This window comes from Hippocampus bargibanti, linkage group LG17 (assembly GCF_051943395.1).
Source record: "Hippocampus bargibanti isolate YZ-2025 linkage group LG17, ASM5194339v1, whole genome shotgun sequence".
Taxonomy (NCBI): Eukaryota; Metazoa; Chordata; class Actinopteri; order Syngnathiformes; family Syngnathidae; genus Hippocampus; species Hippocampus bargibanti.
The window spans coordinates 5,974,851-5,992,986 of NC_142750.1; the positions used below are offsets into that span (position 1 = coordinate 5,974,851).

Here is an 18,136-nt window from a genome sequence, read left to right on the forward strand (position 1 = left end):
ATGGATTAGCATTAACACCGCATTTGGGTTCACACACAATATGAATAGGTGATGACTGCACAGCGACAGAAAGGTGACACTGTCATGATAAGACAATTAGCACCAATGCACAGAAAGGGCCCCTTTAATAATTTGAAATCAATTTGGGGATTGGGAACATTTTTTTTCCAGAATATTTACTCATTCACGAATTTATTCGGGAATTGAAAATATGACGTAGAGCGCCGTTCCCGAATTTGTTTGGGTTTGGTTTTTACATGCTTGGCTGCCGATAAAGCGCTGGCCATGGCCTCTGGTCCTGGAATTTGAGTGAAAATGAAAAAAAAAAAAAACTGGCACTGGAGTGGACACATTTTTGCACGTCTGGCAGTGAATGAGTTAATGAAGCATGACACATCACTACCTCATCCATGAGGAGGTTTGAGGTACAAACAGTGATCTATAGAGATCTGTAGGATCTCCTACTGGACACATGGATTATCCAAAATAGTACAGTATGATACTCGAAGTACAGTCCTGGATTACCAAATCCAGCTGACATTTAAACAGCTTCTTCCCCCATCGCCATTAACTCCAACAGTCACCCAAAGTATAGTAGTGCCTTTTTGCTATTTTTTAATGATGATACTAGTGAAGAACTACTAGAAAAACTGATCCAGTGACTGTAAAGTGGCCTTGAGAGTTTTGAAAGGTGCCTACAAATTAAATGTATTATTATTATTACAAACATGTACTTGGCAATAAATATGATTCTGATTTTGAAGAAAAAAAAATCAAGAAAGCCGCAATTGGACCAGAAGTACAGTATACAGTAAAGTCTCGTTATATCGATATCGGATATATCGATAGTCCCGGTTATATCGATACTATTTCTATGCACGCACGGAGAAAATTACATGCAAACAGGGTCGGATATATCGATAGTCCCGGTTATATCGATATTTTTTCGGACTCCCTTGAATATCAACAACATTTCAAAGAAGTATCACATCCAAAATGTGCCAGTCGAGCCAACAGTGGCCCGTTTGGGGCGACAGATGCACATCCCGCCCTGGCCGTTTTTCCAACAGGGATCCCTGCTGCCCTACCGAGGAGGCCCAAGCAGTGCGTGGACCCCCAAGCACCGGCTGGCTGTCACAGCTCTGTTTACGGCCACCGCCAGGAAGCCGTGACAGCATGTTCTCATGGGAGCAGGCCAACATAAACATTCATCCCGACAAGAACCCTGCTGAATTCCAAAAGGTTCCCAACAGGCCTCTGTCAGCCTTATCAGCCTGTGTTTTGAGTTGATTCCCTCCCCCCTAACCCCCAACACACACACAAACACACACACACGCACACACACACACTAAGGTTCCTCCATCCATCTTTATGACAAGTAGCGCTCAGCCATGATAACAGATCAGCATAACTATCACATGGAAACATCTGGGCATGAACTGTGACCCGCAGGCGTTGCCCTCGGTTGAACGCGGTTATTCACAAAGAGACACAGTCTGCACGAATGTGTCTCCATGCGTGTGTGTGTGTGTGTGTGTGTGTGGGGGGGTGTATGTGTGTGTGTGCGTGTCCTACCCGGTGCACACCCCTATGGAAAACTAAAAAAAAAGTGCTATCTAGTGAGAAACAAGCTCAAATTGTGTTTGTGTGCAAAATAAGCAGTCGCTTCGGAGTACATATGCCGACCTGGTCTGATTTTAAAGTTGGTAATTCAGATGAATGAATAAAAAGTACGAAATTGTTATAGTATTTGCTACACGATTCAAGTGTATCAAAAGGGGCACCAAGAGAGAAGCAAGTAGAGGAAAGGCCGACATCTAGTGGTAATTTTTTGTATTGCATCATATATGAGCCAAAACATACAACTTCTCTCTACTAATACTACTACTACTACTACTACTACTACTACTAATAATAATAATAATAATAATAATAATAATAATAGTTATTATTATTATTATTATTGTAATAATACATTTAATTTATAAGTGTCTTTCAAAACTCTCAAGGTCACTTTACAGTCACAGGACCAGTTTTTCTGAGTGAGCAGTGGCAGCCACATGCACCAGTATTCACTTAACCCAGAATAACTCGACTAGATGGAAAGTTAGCTGGCTAGCTAATCAATAACTAATAGCTAGCTAGATAGCTAGCCAGGTAGTTAGCCAGATAGCTATTTACAATAAATACATGAATGAATAAAATAAAAGACATTTAAAGGGATTCTGTCATCCTAGGCTTTATTCAAGCTGTAAAATTATGAAAGGGATAAGCATGATAACAAAAAGTATGTCATAAATATAAATTATAAAATACAGTGATACCTCGGTTTTCAACCAAAATCCGTTCCAGAAACCTGTTCGAAAACCAATTTGTTTGAAAACCGAAATAGCACTTTTCATTGTAATCAATATAAAAATGTTTAATCCGTTCTAAGTGTAGAAAACAACCACTTTACTATTTTACAGTATAAACTGGATAGAGCACATAATTTGTAAAGTAGTATAAGAACAAATTGTAATATTTGTTATTTTTATCAATTTTAATGTCCACATTAATATTGGAACGTAAAAAAACATCTCTCTTTCACTCTCTCTCTGCCACAGGGCATTTCAGCACCTATCTCAGCTGTCTTTGTGCAGTAGGTGGGGGACATCCTGGACCAGTTGCACACCAATCCCAGGGCATACTAACTTTTCAAACCATCCTCTGCATAAAAACATAAAATATGAACACATACAAAATGAATGTCTACTTCATTATAATGGTCCACCAAAACTGCAAGTTTCTCCATTTACAGTAAAGTCTCGTTATATCGATATTCAAGGGAGTCCGAAAAAATATCGATATAACCGGGACTATCGATATATCCGACCCTGTTTGCATGTAATTTTCTCCGTGCGTGCATAGAAATAGTATCGATATAACCGGGACTATCGATATATCCGATATCGATATAACGAGACTTTACTGTATATATTTTTTTTCAATTTTTATAACATGGTGTGGCGAACATATGTGAGGGTGAACACACCCGCCATATGACACAGACAGATCATATAAACTGGTTTATGTGGTATGGAAAGAATTAAAAAGGGGATTGGAGGGTGGAAAGGGGACAGATGGTGAGCCCTGACCCACTGACTGGATGCATACGAGTAGATCGGATTTTTGTTTTGTTATTATATTACCATCTAGATATTTCATTGATTACGTCTTTACAGATATAGTGGTGGTCTGTACTGGGATTGCACTATCTGTCTGCCGCTGCTCACCCACAGAAAAACTGTAAAGTGTCATTGAGAGTTTTGAAAGGCACTTATAAATGAAATGTATTATTATTAAATGTATTATTATTATTGGGTAATTGAAAATATGCCATAGAGCGCCATTCCCGAATTTGTTCGGGTTTTGCTTTTACATACTTGGGTGCCGATAAAATGCTGGCCATGGCCTCTGGCAATGTTTTTCTCTTCCACAAGGAGGCAACAGCTCCCTTTTTTCCATGTTAGAGCTTTGGTCCAGCTTCAGCTGTTGTTAAAGCGCTATCTAAACCAATATGTATGTATTGCATTGTATTTTGGACAGCCACCCTCATTTCAAGCTCAGATAACTCCAGACCCATATAATTTACGAATTTACTCTGATGACAGAAGAGGGTCTAAGGTTTCTAACGCTGTATTGAATGTTTATGTAATGCTAAAACTCAATATTCTGTAGGTCCTGGAATTTGAGTGACAATGACAAAAACCCTGGCACTGGAGTGGACACATTTTTGCACATGTCTAGCAGCGAATGAGTTAAGGGGGATCTGACAAACAATCTGATTTGATTGAAAACACAAGCAAATCCACAAACAGCCGATTTCAATCTAGCAGACACACCGCTGTCCTATAAACCCACTTCTTAATCCCAAAGCTGTTTTTTTTCAATATTTTGTGACCACCATAAATCCCCCCACTCGAACTAAATCTCACCCTCCCTCTCATCCTGCCTCACTTGTCCGAAATCAGACACAGCAGCTGGCCACATCATCATCATCATTATTATTATCATCCCTGATCTGGAACGTTGGTGGTGGCACGATGTACTTGGACAAGGATGCCTTCAAGGATGTCCAAGCCTATTTCTGGAATCATCTCCTCGACCTGCTCAATAAACACGACGCGATCTGACCAGATTAAAAACGAGGAATTGTGCCAAATCAGGGATATGTAATGTCAGATGAGCGACGGGAAGCGTCTTTTGTGCCTGGTCATATAAGAGGCCTGATGGATTATTTTTTTAAAGTGATTATTTTGTTTTTAATTTTTTTTTAAAGGTTCCTTTGGAACTTATTTGAAGAAGCCATTTTGGGGAACCATTCAAGCTATATTCTGCAGCAAGCAGAGAAACTTGCATTAGCATTTGAACTATCTAAGGGGGGGGGGGGGTGCACGCTCTCGGCCGGTCGCAGCATCACCACCGTCATCCCATGCGCGTGCCCGCAGCGGTAAAAGCTGCCCAAGGAAGAATAGGAGTTGGAGGAGTTAAAGTTGCACCAGGGTGGTGGTGGGGGGAATAAAGAGAGGATGCGTTGGAAATACGTTCTATCGTCTAATTAACATTTTCGATGAGGGCAAAGGGCGTTCTAAATTGAAGGATGACTTGCAAAATATTGACTTTATGCTTCTTGTCTTTGGCTCTGCAACGCTGCTACTCACGTAAGTAATTGCGATACACTCATTATGCTTTTTTTTGTGTTAGGTATTAGGATTGTTTCCGTTTTTTTGTGTGCAAAAAGTTGCTAGGAGAAACGAATCAGCGAAGGGCACGTTGCTTCTGCATTGGAATTCTTGAAGGGCATATTGTCATGTCTTGTCGGGATAGCAAGGTTTCTGTATTTTTAAAGCGAATGCATTTAAAAAAACAAGATGGCACTCGATCGTTTCGTACTGTTTGTCTGGACGCAAAGGGGGAGCTAAAACAGCGTCAGACAGTCCCGCAGAATTAAGGTGAGCGCGGACGAGGGGGACTGCAGTCTGCATTGCGGTGCTTTCACCCCAGTACGCAAGTTTGTAACCTCCAACTTGCACCGCCCCACCGACAACGCTGCAGAGTAGATGCGGGATGTGTCGGACGCATTGTGAATATAAAGCGTGAGCCGACACTGAAGTAAAATATAAGAAAGGGAGATGTTTAAACTGAGGTTTAAGAGACTATAGGACTCTGAGCACAGACGAGATTCACCCCATTCCATTTTTTTTTTGGGGGGGGGGGGGTAGTGGGGGGACGACCTATCAATCAAATATCTTGCACGTGGCTTACCCCCGGAAGGGGTCAAGGACTACCCCCAAACCACCCCTTCTTTCTGCTCGGATGTTAAACCAGGCTTAAATCAGCTGTAATTAAATGATGACTGTGAATCAAATTACACAACTGAGTTAGTGATACTGATTCAGAAGGTCTGTTATGACTCAGTCGTTTTGTGAATAGATAAATGCAAGAGGGATGCACGTGTCTTGGGAAGAGTCTGGAAAATAAAAATAATGTGGCAGTGTGTTTTCTGGCAACATCAAATCAAAATAAGCACATACTTATTTTAACTCATGCAAAAATGTGTCCACGACAGTGCCAGGGTTTTTGTCATTGTCATTTGAATTTCAGGACCCACAGTATATTGAGTTTTAGGACTACATAAACATTCAACACAGTGTTAAAAACCTTAAACTCTTCTTTCATCAGAAAAAAATTGTTAATTCTTAAATTATATGGATCTGGAGTTATAGGAGCTTGAAATGAGGGTGGCTGTCCAAAATACTGTACAATGCAATACATACATATTGGTTTATATGGCGCTTTAACAACAGCTGAAGCTGGAACAAAGCGCTAACATGGAAAAAATGTAACTGCTGCTCCTTTGTGGAAAAGAAAAAAAACATTACCAGAGGCCATGGCCAGCACTTTATTGGCACCCAAGCATGAAAAAACAAAAGCCAAACAAATTCGGGAATGGCGCTCTACGTCATATTTTCAATTCCCGAATAAATTTGTGAATGGCAGTGAATGGTATAAGTGTAGAGTTGGGATAGTGCTCGCAAAGAATGGGCTGTCTTTCTTTTTGAATCGATATGCTGTCAACTACATGCATTTGGAGTTTATTGAATGCTATGTGAAAGCCCCGTAGCATAGAATAATTACATGCAGTAAAAATAAAGGCTGCCCGTAATGTCAAGGGTGACTGAAAAAAAAGCTGCCAAAGTCGCTAAAAGTTGCCTATGGTACCAAAAAATGATTTGAAAATTAAGTGCCTCAAGATTACTAATAATGGTGGCTAACCATTACAGGGCTATGGCCTGTGGAAATGAACCTCTTCCAGTCACTTATACATAGTGCCGATTGTGACAAACAAGGGGCCTAAAATCTAGTGACTATTGTAACTAGAACAACTACCCAAAGAACAACAAAAGCTTAGTAAAGTGCAAAAAGTGTAGTAACGATAAGGCTGTCAAAAATCCCAATTGTGACAATACTGTCACAGGTCGGTGACGCTAACGAAAAGCTATCGCCCACCCTTTTCCTCCTCCTGCTGCTCTCTGCATAGCGCCGCTATTGTCAGCTCGTTTGGCCCTGTCCCGCACTCATACAGAAGACTGATGAGTCAGCACAAATAGAACCGGCACTCTAAATATGGCCACAGTGTTTCCACTCGGCAGACGGTTACTGATGAATTTGTAATAGGTGCAAGGGAGCGAGAGAGTGCCTTGGGTGACACCTAGAAGCATCCCGGCAAGAGGTCAGGGTTGCAAGTTGACAACGCCCTACAGTTGGGTGGAGAGATTTCATAGAGTGGGGGCAAAGGAAAGACTTTCCTACCTTTTGGTGCTTCAAGAGGAATTAAAACCGATCAATATGTCTTCTGTTAGAAGCAGTGGAATATTCCGATTGTGGCTTATTTTGTGCACTAATCGAAATTATGTCAAAGGATGGAGGCACAACCGGAATGTTGAATTCATCTTGCAAGCCATGACTCAACAATCGTGGATGTCCTTGAGGAGAACAATGCTAGGTTTCTATCTTTTCGCATTTCCGTGGTCAAGGTTCTGGGCATTCATCCAGCGCTATGGCACAAAGCGGCACGAAGAAGACAGATGACGGCTTTTAATAGTTAGACCAGCAACTCACCTTGACACAATGCGAAAATGATACGGACAAAAGGATGCCAGACATTTAAACTCTGCACGAGGAAATCTAAGCCATGCTCATTTTTTTTAAATGGAGAGAAATTATACTTAAATGACTCATTATAATAAATGAGAGGACCTCTCATTGACAATGCTCACGCAAAGACCATTACTTCATTTTATTATTATTTTTAATTAAATCAAAAAATATTAACCCGCAGAAGAATGCGTGGATCCACTGGTGTCCGGTCTCTACGCCTCTTCCTTCCTGGCCTCATCCAGATATAACTTCCTCTACTCTGCCAGTTTCGCCAAGTTGTATGGTAAGTTTCGAGTGCATTGTCGTTCTAGGTATAAATGTTCGCCAAATATTTGTACCAGGCCAACACACTTTTCTTCCTCGTAGGCAGCAGTGGCTGGTCACCCTCCCCCAGAGATCGTCAGCCGTGGCTGCAGGTGGATCTGGGCAGGAAGTACCGTCTAAGGGCCATCGCCACCCAGGGCACCTTTAACTCGTATGATTGGGTCACCAAGTACACCCTTCTTTACGGGGACAGGCCAGACTCGTGGACACCATATATCATGAAAGGAGGCAACTCGGTGGGTGCCACAGGAGGGGGGGTATTAAACCTGTGGGCGAGAATGTGTCATTCCTCCGTTGAGGCAGGAAGTTTAGACAAGAGCTAGAAGACAAGGTCATGCAAGAACACAGCAAACGGAAGTTAGCCAAGGCCGATATGATTCCGTTGATCACTTATGCGCAAAACTACTTAGACCGGATTCATTGGACACCCATTACAGGCAAATCCGCAGCTAGGGAGTATTTTACTGTGCTCATTGTCAACTCCAACGGACCAAAAGAAAGTACATTATCTCTTAGACTGACAAATCATATCTCATCGCAACTGTATCAACACAGGCATCTTAATAAAACTCAATAACACTCCCCCTCCTCTTCTTCCTTGTCTGTTTGCAGACTTTGCCTGGGAACTGGAATTATTATCAGGTGAAAAGGAATGTCTTCCATTACGCCTTTACAGCCAAACATATTCGCCTACTTCCTTTGGCGTGGAACACAGAGAACGGCGGGAAGATCGGCGTGAGGCTAGAGCTGTTTGGATGCCATTACGGTAATAGATAAATTCAGGACAATTTCTTGGATTTTGTCTAAATAGTAACCTGAACCCTTTGGGGGACAGCGGTTGCTACGGTGGACAGTCGATCACGTTATCTGGATACAGAGTGCATGAAAGGGTTCATGCGTACAAAAGAGATACCAACTGTCTACGGTTTTGGTCAAAATGTAATCCATTTCTCTTAGATTCACATGTGCTGCAGTACAACGGGGACGACTCGGTCGTCTATATGTACCCCGGGAAGAGGTCCCGCACGTTAAATGACCACATTGCTATAAACTTCAAAACTCTGGAGCAGGACGGTGTGCTGTTACACAGCGATGGAGTTCAGGGAGACCTCTTCACTCTCGAGTTAAAGAGAGGTCGACTCTACCTACACATCAGCCTGGGTACAGAGTGACTTAAGATCAAAGACAAGTTTGCAGAACACACACGTTATTAGTTTTTAGCTAATTTCCCGGTTTCTATCTTTGTCTTAGGAAGTAGCGTTATACACAAAACAGATGGTCGTACCACTCTTGTAGCTGGCAGCCTTCTGGACAACCTACACTGGCATTACGTCACGATTCAACGCTCAGGCCGTCAGGTGAACTTCACTGTTGACAGTCAGACGGTGACAGCCGTCTGTAATGGAGAGTTTAGCCACCTGGATCTGGATAATAAGGTAAGCTAGCATCTTTGATTAGTCGGCAGCAGAGGAAAAAACTGTTTTGGTTCTTTGGGTCTGTCTTTTAGTTGTATGTTGGTGGTGTTATCGAGCCCAAAATGCCTCACCTCCCCACCACTCCAAATTTTCGGGGCTGTCTGGAGAATGCCTTCATCAACGGCATCAATATCATCTACAAGGCTATGCAGGAAGACACAGACATCATCATACCGAGAAAGGTGTTCCATCTAGAGATTCGCTGAAGAATAGTATTAGAATTAATAAGGATTTGTTCTTTGGTCTTTCACAGAAAAACATGCATTTTGGCTGCCGGGACATTCTTCTCAAACCGATGACCTTCGCCGGACCGAACAACTACCTACAAGTGCCGGGGTTCTTTAGAAGGCCACGCATGTTTGTAAAGTTCAAATTCCGCTCATGGGACTACACGGGCTTGCTCATGTTCACACGCTTTGCCGATGACCTTGGCGCCCTGGAGCTAGGTCTTAGCGAGGGGCAGATCAACGTCACCATCTTTCAGCCTGGCAAGAAGAAACTGCAATTTGCCGCAGGTGGACTGATCACAATCATCGGAGAAACTTTGTAATGAGAATGTTCCGAATTGACAGGTTTTTCGTCTGTGTCCAGGTTACAGACTAAATGATGGTTATTGGCATTCGGTCGATTTGGCGGCCAGGGATAACCTTCTCACCCTCACAATCGATGAGGAGGAGGGTTCGCCGCTGAAAATCACAAACCCTTTCACAATACGTACTGGAGACCGTTACTTCTTTGGAGGTGAACTGAAAACCAAATAAACAACAAAATCGAGATCCAATCCTATTCCATTAGTGTACTTTTGCCCAGGCTGTCCAAAAACCAACAACACCATCAGGAAGTGTGAGACCAAGCTAAACCGCTTTCACGGTTGCATGCAGCATATCTTCATAGACAATGAGCAGCTCGACATCGACATTATTTTGCAACGGCAGTGGGGGCGCTATGCTGAACTCCTATTGGGAACTTGCGGCATTACCGACAGGTGGGAAGCGACCTATCAACATACCGTTACCCTGAAGAAGTCTCCGCTCATGTGGATGGAAAATACTTTTGTATCTTGTTTTACAGATGTTCTCCCAATCCATGCGAGCACGAAGGAAGATGCATACAGTCGTGGGACGACTTCATTTGTCTTTGTGAAAACACCGGTTATAAAGGGGAAGTGTGTCACATGTGTAAGTCTGAAACCCGCTAACCTTGATCCTGTTTCTGAAGACAAAGCCATTCTGATTGACATAAGTTGAATTACTTCACAGCGGTGTATAAAGAGTCGTGCGAAGCCTACAGACTCAGCGGAAAGTACTGGTCCGGAAACTACACCATTGATCCAGATCTGAGCGGACCGCTAAAGCCATTTGAAGTATACTGTAAAATGAAGTGTAAGTACGGACTTAGATTGCTTTCCAGCCTTTTCAAATGACGATGTTCATGACCCTTCTCCATTGCCATGTCTGGAACCCCTCCAGCATACAAAGCTTGGACTGTGATCTTGCACGATCGGGTGGACGGTACGAAGGTAAGAGGGAGTTCAATTGACAAGCCGTACATCGGCAATGTCAACTACTGGAACGCATCTTGGGATGAAGTCACCGCCCTGGCCAACACCTCATTGTACTGTGAGCAGTGGGTGGACTATTCATGCTATAAATCCCGATTCCTCAACACACCCGGTGAGACCGTCTTCCTAAATTGCGGGAAATGAAAAGCAACGGTGATTGTGCTGACAGTCACTCTGCTTCAGGTGGAAGACCGTTTGGTTACTGGATTGGTCGCAACAATGAGAGTCACTACTACTGGGGAGGAACGTTCAGAGAGGTCCAAAAGTGTGGCTGCGCCATCAACCAGACCTGTGTTGACCCCAAGTATCAATGCAATTGCGATGCAGACTATAGACAATGGTGAGACAAGGACATAACATTTATGCGGTCTGTAACATGTATGTGAAGGTATCCGCATGGTCATTTTTTAAAACGTCAGGTCCTCCGATAAAGGCTACTTGGACTTCAGGGACCATCTTCCTGTTAGGAGGGTGGTAGTTGGCGACACCAACCGGACTGGCTCAGAAGCACAGTTCACAGTAGGACCTCTTCGTTGCCATGGAGATAGTGAGCTCAACACTTTGGGTTAACTTTTTTGGTGGGAAAGTATTTGAGTTGCTCGGTCTGAAGAACATTCTGCTGTTTACAGGAAACATCTGGAACACAATATCTTTCACCAAACCCGCCAACATAACCTTCCCCACTTTCAAGCCGGGGTCGAGTGCCGATATCTCCTTCCACTTCAAAACGTATAGATACGACTCTGTCTTTTTGGAGAACTCTGACGATCACCTGAAAAACTTTATCCGGATAGAGCTCAACAGTGAGTTCAACAAGCACTGACATACATTGTCCTGTTTTAGTTAGCCACTTTTATGACCCTTTCTTCTTCCTTCTTTTCAGCGACCCATCATCTTGTATTCGTCTTCATGGTGGGCGATGGCATCCAGAATGTGACGCTACGCTCCCCTGTGCCACTCAATGATAACGAGTGGCACTTTGTCCAGGCTGAGATTAATGTGAAATTGGCTCGCATCAAGGTCGATTACCAGCCTTGGACTGTCAAACGTTTCCCCAGTCAGACTTTTGTCACCATGAACTTCACGAATCCTCTTGTTGTCGGTAGGTAACTCGAAAAAAATGACAATCCATTAAAGGTCTCAGGTGCAAGTTTCCAAACCACTATCTTACATTAGGTTCCCGTAACCGCACCCAAAAACCCTTCTTGGGTTGCCTCCGAGGGTTGCGGCTGAATGGTGTTCCTCTGGATTTGGAAGGGAAAGTTGATGAAGAAAAAGGGATCAGGAGGAACTGTACTGGCCAGTGTCTCAATGCTACCATACCTTGCCGTAACAGCGGCCAGTGTATTGAGGGCTACGCTTCCTACACCTGCGACTGCAACAACACGGCATTTGACGGGTTCTACTGCCATAAAGGTGAGTTCCTCGGCAGAACTTGACCAAAACTGAGCGAGGCGTAATGATGTTGATTTCTTACGTTGATGTCATTCAAGACATCGGCGCCTACTTTGAACTTGGGTCCTGGCTGAAGTACAACGTGCAGAAGAAGCCAATATCTGACGAAGCAGCTTGGGCTAACTGGATTGACCCGCATTACGACAATTTCAGTCTGGGGTATAACGACACCGCGGACGACATCGAATTCAGCTTCAGTACCATCTACAAACCGGCCGTGCTGCTCTACATCAGCTCTTTTGTTCATGACTACATTGCCGTCGTACTCAAGACTGACGGTAGGGACCGCATACCAGAGGGCCATTCACCGTGTCGCCTACGTGCCATTCTAAGCCATCCGTTGACTTTCTCCACACAGGTAGCGTGGATTTGAGATATAAACTGGGACTCATCACCCACAAATACGAGCTGACTCGTCGTAATCTCGCAGATGGATACCCACATTACATTAACATCACCAGACACAACAGGACCATCAAAACGCAAGTCAGTGGTCTGGCTCGTCTCACCTTACAAGTCCCTTAAAAAAGTACCACAAGGCTCTATTCTCACGCCTCTGCTATTTATCATTTATAAATTGCCAGTACATAATCTCAAATCTAGATATTAAAAAAGTATCAATTGACCACTCTGTTTCCACAGGTGGATTTTATGGAGCCCATTGTTGAAAAGATCACTTTAGTGGAAGATGCAAGATTTGATTCTCCAAAGTCCATGTTTTTGGGCAGGGTGATGGGTACGTTGGTTAATCTTATGCTCAGGATATATCGGCTGCAATTTGAAAGAATTGTATTTTGACCACACCCTGTGGTTCTCAGAGGTCGGCGACATCGACTATGAAATCCAGAGACACAATGCTCCGGGCTTCATTGGCTGCATCTCCGGCGTGAGATACAACGTCTATGCCCCTTTAAAAGTTCTTTTCCGGCCAAATGAAACAGACCCTCCGGTGACGACGCAAGGTTATGTCTCCGAGTCCAATTGCGGCGCCTTCCCTCCTGTTTTGGGTTACGTCCCCTGGGAAGTGGATCCGTGGTTTACCACCATAGGTATTTTAAGTTCACCTCTAATTACACACGTAAACTATAAACACGGTCGTCAGGGACAGGGATGGGACAGGGGTGACTACAGTGGACAGATGTTCATGTTGTCAGGTTACAGGTTATGATTGCATGAAATGAAATGGTTAATGTGCATATCTGCCTTACAGATTACATATACATCCATGATGACCTGGGCCTATTCTGGATCATTGGTGAGTCCTTTACAGTTTTTGCATATTGAGCTTTCTGACTTGTAAAACACCATCCAATAAATTCTGAAAGGGGACGTCTGTCAGTCGTACAAGAGTGGTCCATCGATGAAAAGGTTCCTTCAACCGGAATCTGTACTTCTTTAAAGGTGTCGGACGTTTCGCTTCTCAACCCAGAGGCTTCGTCAGCTCACAAAAATTTGCTGGTATCGATACCAGAGCGAATGGGGAAATCAGGGCCAGTCATAGACCATAATCAGTCAGGACAAAAGAATTAATCAGTGTAGCCTCAGGGAATAGTCCTCTGCTCCCCCCAACCTTAGAGCAGGGACCTATCAAAGCAGAGGTCTGGAACCGCCACCTCTGGACATTAGGGATATACACAAATATTCAGGGCCAGAGCTACCTGCAAATGTTAGTTAGCTGACAAAGCCTCTTGGATGAGAAGCGAAACGTCCGACACCTTCATAGAAGTACAGATGACAGCTGAAGAAACCTTTTCATTGTCTGTAAGGGGACCAAAAAAAAAACCGATATTTCCATCCATTTCGGACATATTTTTGACATTTCTATCTAAGGGAAAGAAAGACTGTGCGCAAAAATTGAAATGATAAAGAAGTTTTCCACATTATATCAATTGATGATGGATCTCGGTCCCTACTCCTCCATTCGATCCATGTCTAAGACCTTCCCCGGATCAGCTCAGTTGTAATCTGCTTTCCGGCTCATCATTTTACTCCCGGTCACTGTATTAATACATCACCAGCGGTCAGATTGAGTGGTATTATGCTAATACGAGATGTCATCGTCAAACATTAATGCAGGCATGTCAACAAAGGACATCTCAAGACTAGAATACAATTTGGGATGAGGCATGGTATGTCATTTTGTTGGTGGAAATTATTGTGGAATTAGCAATTAGCATACATTTTTTGATACATTTTTGCCAGGAAATTAATTATTTAGATCACAGGTGTCAAAGTCAAGGCCCGCGGGCCAAATTCAGCCCGCCACATCATTTTTGTCGGCCCGCGACAGCAAATCAAACTTGTTAAATTCCATGATGATTGCTAAAATCTGAGCCAAAATTTCATATTTTTGGATGTCAACCACAATAAAAGTCATTATTCTTGACTTCAGATTTGAAAACGAGTTATTCATTAATTTGCTGTGTGCTCTATATGTAATATTTGAAGGGATTTAAACATTCTAATGGGATCCCCAAATTCATAACGGCCCTCGAGAGGAAACCAGAACTACAATGTGGCCCGCGGCTGAAAATGACTTTGACACCCCTGATTTAGATGGTAGCATTGCATGAAAAATTCGCCAGCAAGAGCAAATCCCAGACCTCAATATTACATTCAAAGAGACAAAAAACAGAGCATATTAAGCTAAAAAAAAACAGAGCATGTGTCTGCTTAAGTGGTGCTTATCTCTCTCTTGAACTGCCGCAGTCATCGTCATCCTGGCGCTGCTTCTTCTCCTGGCGGGCTTATATAGCATCTATGTGTACGCGTACCAGCAGAAAGGTACCTATCGCACCAATGAGCCCAAACACTTGGATTCGCCCAGCAGCTCCCGGCCCCTCACGGAGACCCTGAGACGAGAAAAGAAGATCCTACCTGAAATTGACGAAGAATTCAGGAGTGGCTAAACAAATCAACCACACGCGTGGGACCAATGGGAAAGTGACTTTTGGGAAGGACTTATATAATTACATACATGTCTTTGAATTGATTCTTTTGATTATAATGGTAGTCCTCTGTGGGGTATGACTTGTGGGTTTAGCTACGATCACATTTCATAAACATGTCAAGAGAGTGCAGACAACAAAAGATATCACAGCAACAATACAAGCTAATGCATGCTAACGACTGTAGTAGCAAGGGCCATGATCTGAGCAGTGGCCACTGTGGGCTACAACGTGATATACCAGTACCCCCAAAAGTGATATAATAAACTCGCTGCAATTCAAAGCACTCAATTTTAATTACCTGTAATGCTGGAATGTTGTTGTGTCACGCTGAGAGGTCGGTGAGGAGTCACTGGGCTGTGCGTGTCTGGAATCCTGTCTGATATCCTGGTTAAAGTCCTATTGAGCAAGGAATTCAATTAGTTTTTTTGAAAACTACACCCACCATTCCTAAATCTGTGGATTTATCTTAGAGATGAGATGGACCTTTGTGGCGAGTATAGCCATGAAGTCAACAGATGCCTGGAGAGTATTTTGGAGTTCTTTTAAACAGATGCTGTTGGCTTGATTCCTGTATGTATTTTTTGTCAGTCACAAGTTCAATAGAGAATAGATGTTTTTTTTTTATCAGGGGTGAACATTGTACAACAAAATAAAGCGAAGACCCAAGTGTGACAATAACAACAACACAAAAGTAGCAAAGGTATTTATCCAGGATTGACAATTGAGAACAGATTCTCTTGCAATGCTAACCTGGCTGCAATTAAAAAAAAAAAAAGCCAAGATCCAAGAGGACTGGAGTCTGACCTCGTCTGAAATTTGGTTGAAGATTTATTTAACCACATAACAGAGCATATATGTTAAACTGCCCATCTTGACGAGCAATCACGCAGGCCTATAGGGGGGGGGGGTAGAAAAGTACCACAATAAGTAAAACCCACAAGCAATAACCAGTGAGGACAAAGCCAAATTACCACCAGTCACCCAACTAAGGTTTTCCAATTCTTCCATTTCTTCCTTTTGTTATGTATTTTTTTTCTAACTCCAGTTTGAGTGGGATGAAATGCATGGTGCTGTCTAACGTTTGTATTTTGCGAAGTTCAAGAAAGCCCCATGCAAGTCTCACACTGTCCTACAGGGTGAAAAACTGAAGTGCCTCATCTGAGCAAGGATGCCCCCTCGCAAACCCCATTCAAGTTAATACAAAAGCTTCATTAGATGGCACTCGGATCCAAGAACAAGGAATCAGACTTTTATTATTTTCGCAGCCTATCGGAAGCTGCCAATATTCAACTACAGTAAAGTCTCGTTATATCGATATCGGATATATCGATAGTCCCGGTTATATCGATACTATTTCTATGCACGCACGGAGAAAATTACATTCAAACAGGGTCGGATATATCGATAGTCCCGGTTATATCGATATTTTTTTCGGACTTCCTTGAATATCGATATAACGAGACTTTACTGTATATGGACAGTGTAAAACTTGCACATTCAACCAACGATCTGGTGACACCCTATCTCTCAATCTGCTTGTTCTTTAAAAAATAAGCCAAACTGAATGGCACACGTTGGAGGCTGAAGGCCGAACATAACAATTCCAAGTTGTGAAAATGTCTGTGTATTGCGTATTCTAAGCCTAAAAGCTACAGTCTGGCAGTTGCATTACCTGTTAAGAATGTATACGCAATTCTGGAATGGCCACATTGTATTTTTAGTAGATTGCAGCTTTAATGATTGCAATGCCATATCTACTCTTACTTGTTTTTAAGACGGGTTACAGACTGTCGTTGATAATGTGGGGGGCAACCATACACGTTGTACTTGGATCTGTCTAGCTTGTTATGTCTGGATTTTAAGACAAAGCAATGTTAGAGTGGAGATACTAAAATATAAATATACACACATTGTATGTGCTTTTACATCAGTAGTTCGAGTTTAAAAAATTGCCACCTTTCCACCATTTTTAATAATTTACCCATTATTTGCAGTTGAAATGTGTTTAAAACAAACATAAAATATCAATTAGCGTTGTTTCAACCCATTCAGCTAGTGAAGATATGTCAGTTAAGGAACAGCGAATTTGGCCTCTAACTGATAGCAAACGAAAAATAAGAACACATGCTAACTGCTGGTGTGAAAGCACAAAGTACGTGCACAGAGGACTACGATGGTGTAAAATGCTTCCAATTCACTCACGTGTTGATAGATTTATGCAACATGTCGTAGCTCAGTCGCTAAAAGCCGACTGACTCTTTGCTAGCAGCTAACGGTGTATGTGAAGCAAAGCATATAGCCTAGCATTAACACACTAGAACACGCTTCTTTATGCCTGATACACATCAGTAAGGCGTCGAAATCAACTTTTTGAATGTCACACTGTGTACTGTTAGCTCAGGGCAAAAACAGTTCCATTACATGCTCATTTTAACTGAAATAACCCTCCAAATGGGTACATTTAATGGTTTGATTGTACAGTGGCAACATACCGGCGATTATATGCTCTATTTTTTAAGAGCGTACTGTAAAAAGTGAATGTAAACGACAGCATTGCTCAAATACAGGTCTGTGTGTGTATATGTTAGCTTAATTGTGCAGCTAGCATAGCAGTATGATCCCACCATCCGTCGTAAACGTGCACAGAAGCAACAACCCACTATTATAGTACGGCAGTAACAGTCAGTAACAGCGGTGCCTTGAGATACAAATTGAATATCAAATCATCTTTCCGTAACTCAAGGCATCGCTATGCTCAACTGACATTCTCATAATTTGCGTGAACGACGATGGATGCGTTGAATGGTGTACAGGGCCTTAAATGTCCACTAGAGGGCGACCAATCTGTTTAGTTTCAAATGTGCTGTCACGACTAAGATATTTATTTGATTGGGGGTGCGAAAATGTCTTCTAAGTTTACCCAATGACGTGTCCAAGAGTGAATGTGCTGTCCAAACACAAACGATACTTACAATTGTAATGAGTTCACACAGTGACTACATTCGCATTCACTTTTTCTTTTGTCAGAAAATGCAACTGTAATCGCCTATTGTTTTGTTCTTATTGTATAAATCGAAAGCCAAATTCACTCCAATAAAAAGTCTGAAGGTAAGCCGCTGGGTGATGTGGTATAACGGTAAAGGAGACGCATAAAAATAGAATGAACC

General features: G+C 42.6%; 1 protein-coding gene across 1 annotated transcript; it reads left to right on the forward strand.

Moving 5' to 3' along the window:
- The first annotated feature begins 4,058 nt into the window (after positions 1–4,058).
- Positions 4,059–18,072, forward strand: cntnap1 (contactin associated protein 1). The gene is made up of 24 exons (XM_089019129.1): positions 4,059–4,703; positions 7,385–7,486; positions 7,570–7,763; positions 8,140–8,293; positions 8,485–8,688; positions 8,779–8,963; positions 9,035–9,184; positions 9,256–9,517; positions 9,594–9,743; positions 9,813–9,987; positions 10,074–10,180; positions 10,262–10,384; positions 10,472–10,675; positions 10,747–10,903; positions 10,983–11,110; positions 11,193–11,366; positions 11,447–11,665; positions 11,740–11,979; positions 12,057–12,296; positions 12,377–12,504; positions 12,661–12,754; positions 12,837–13,067; positions 13,229–13,273; positions 14,728–18,072. The coding sequence occupies exons 1-24, from the start codon at positions 4,643–4,645 to the stop codon at positions 14,925–14,927; spliced, it is 3,927 nt and encodes a 1,308-aa protein (XP_088875255.1). The 5' UTR covers positions 4,059–4,642; the 3' UTR covers positions 14,928–18,072.
- The last annotated feature ends 64 nt before the right edge of the window (positions 18,073–18,136 follow it).

Excerpts from the sequence above, each read along its gene's own strand:
- cntnap1 (XM_089019129.1), top strand. The coding sequence starts at position 4,643 with ATGACTTGCAAAATATTGACTTTATGCTTCTTGTCTTTGGCTCTGCAA. Across the intron at positions 7,764-8,139 it reads TCATGAAAGGAGGCAACTCG|ACTTTGCCTGGGAACTGGAA; the intron begins GTGGGTGCCACA and ends GTCTGTTTGCAG. Across the intron at positions 10,181-10,261 it reads AGGGGAAGTGTGTCACATGT|CGGTGTATAAAGAGTCGTGC; the intron begins GTAAGTCTGAAA and ends ATTACTTCACAG.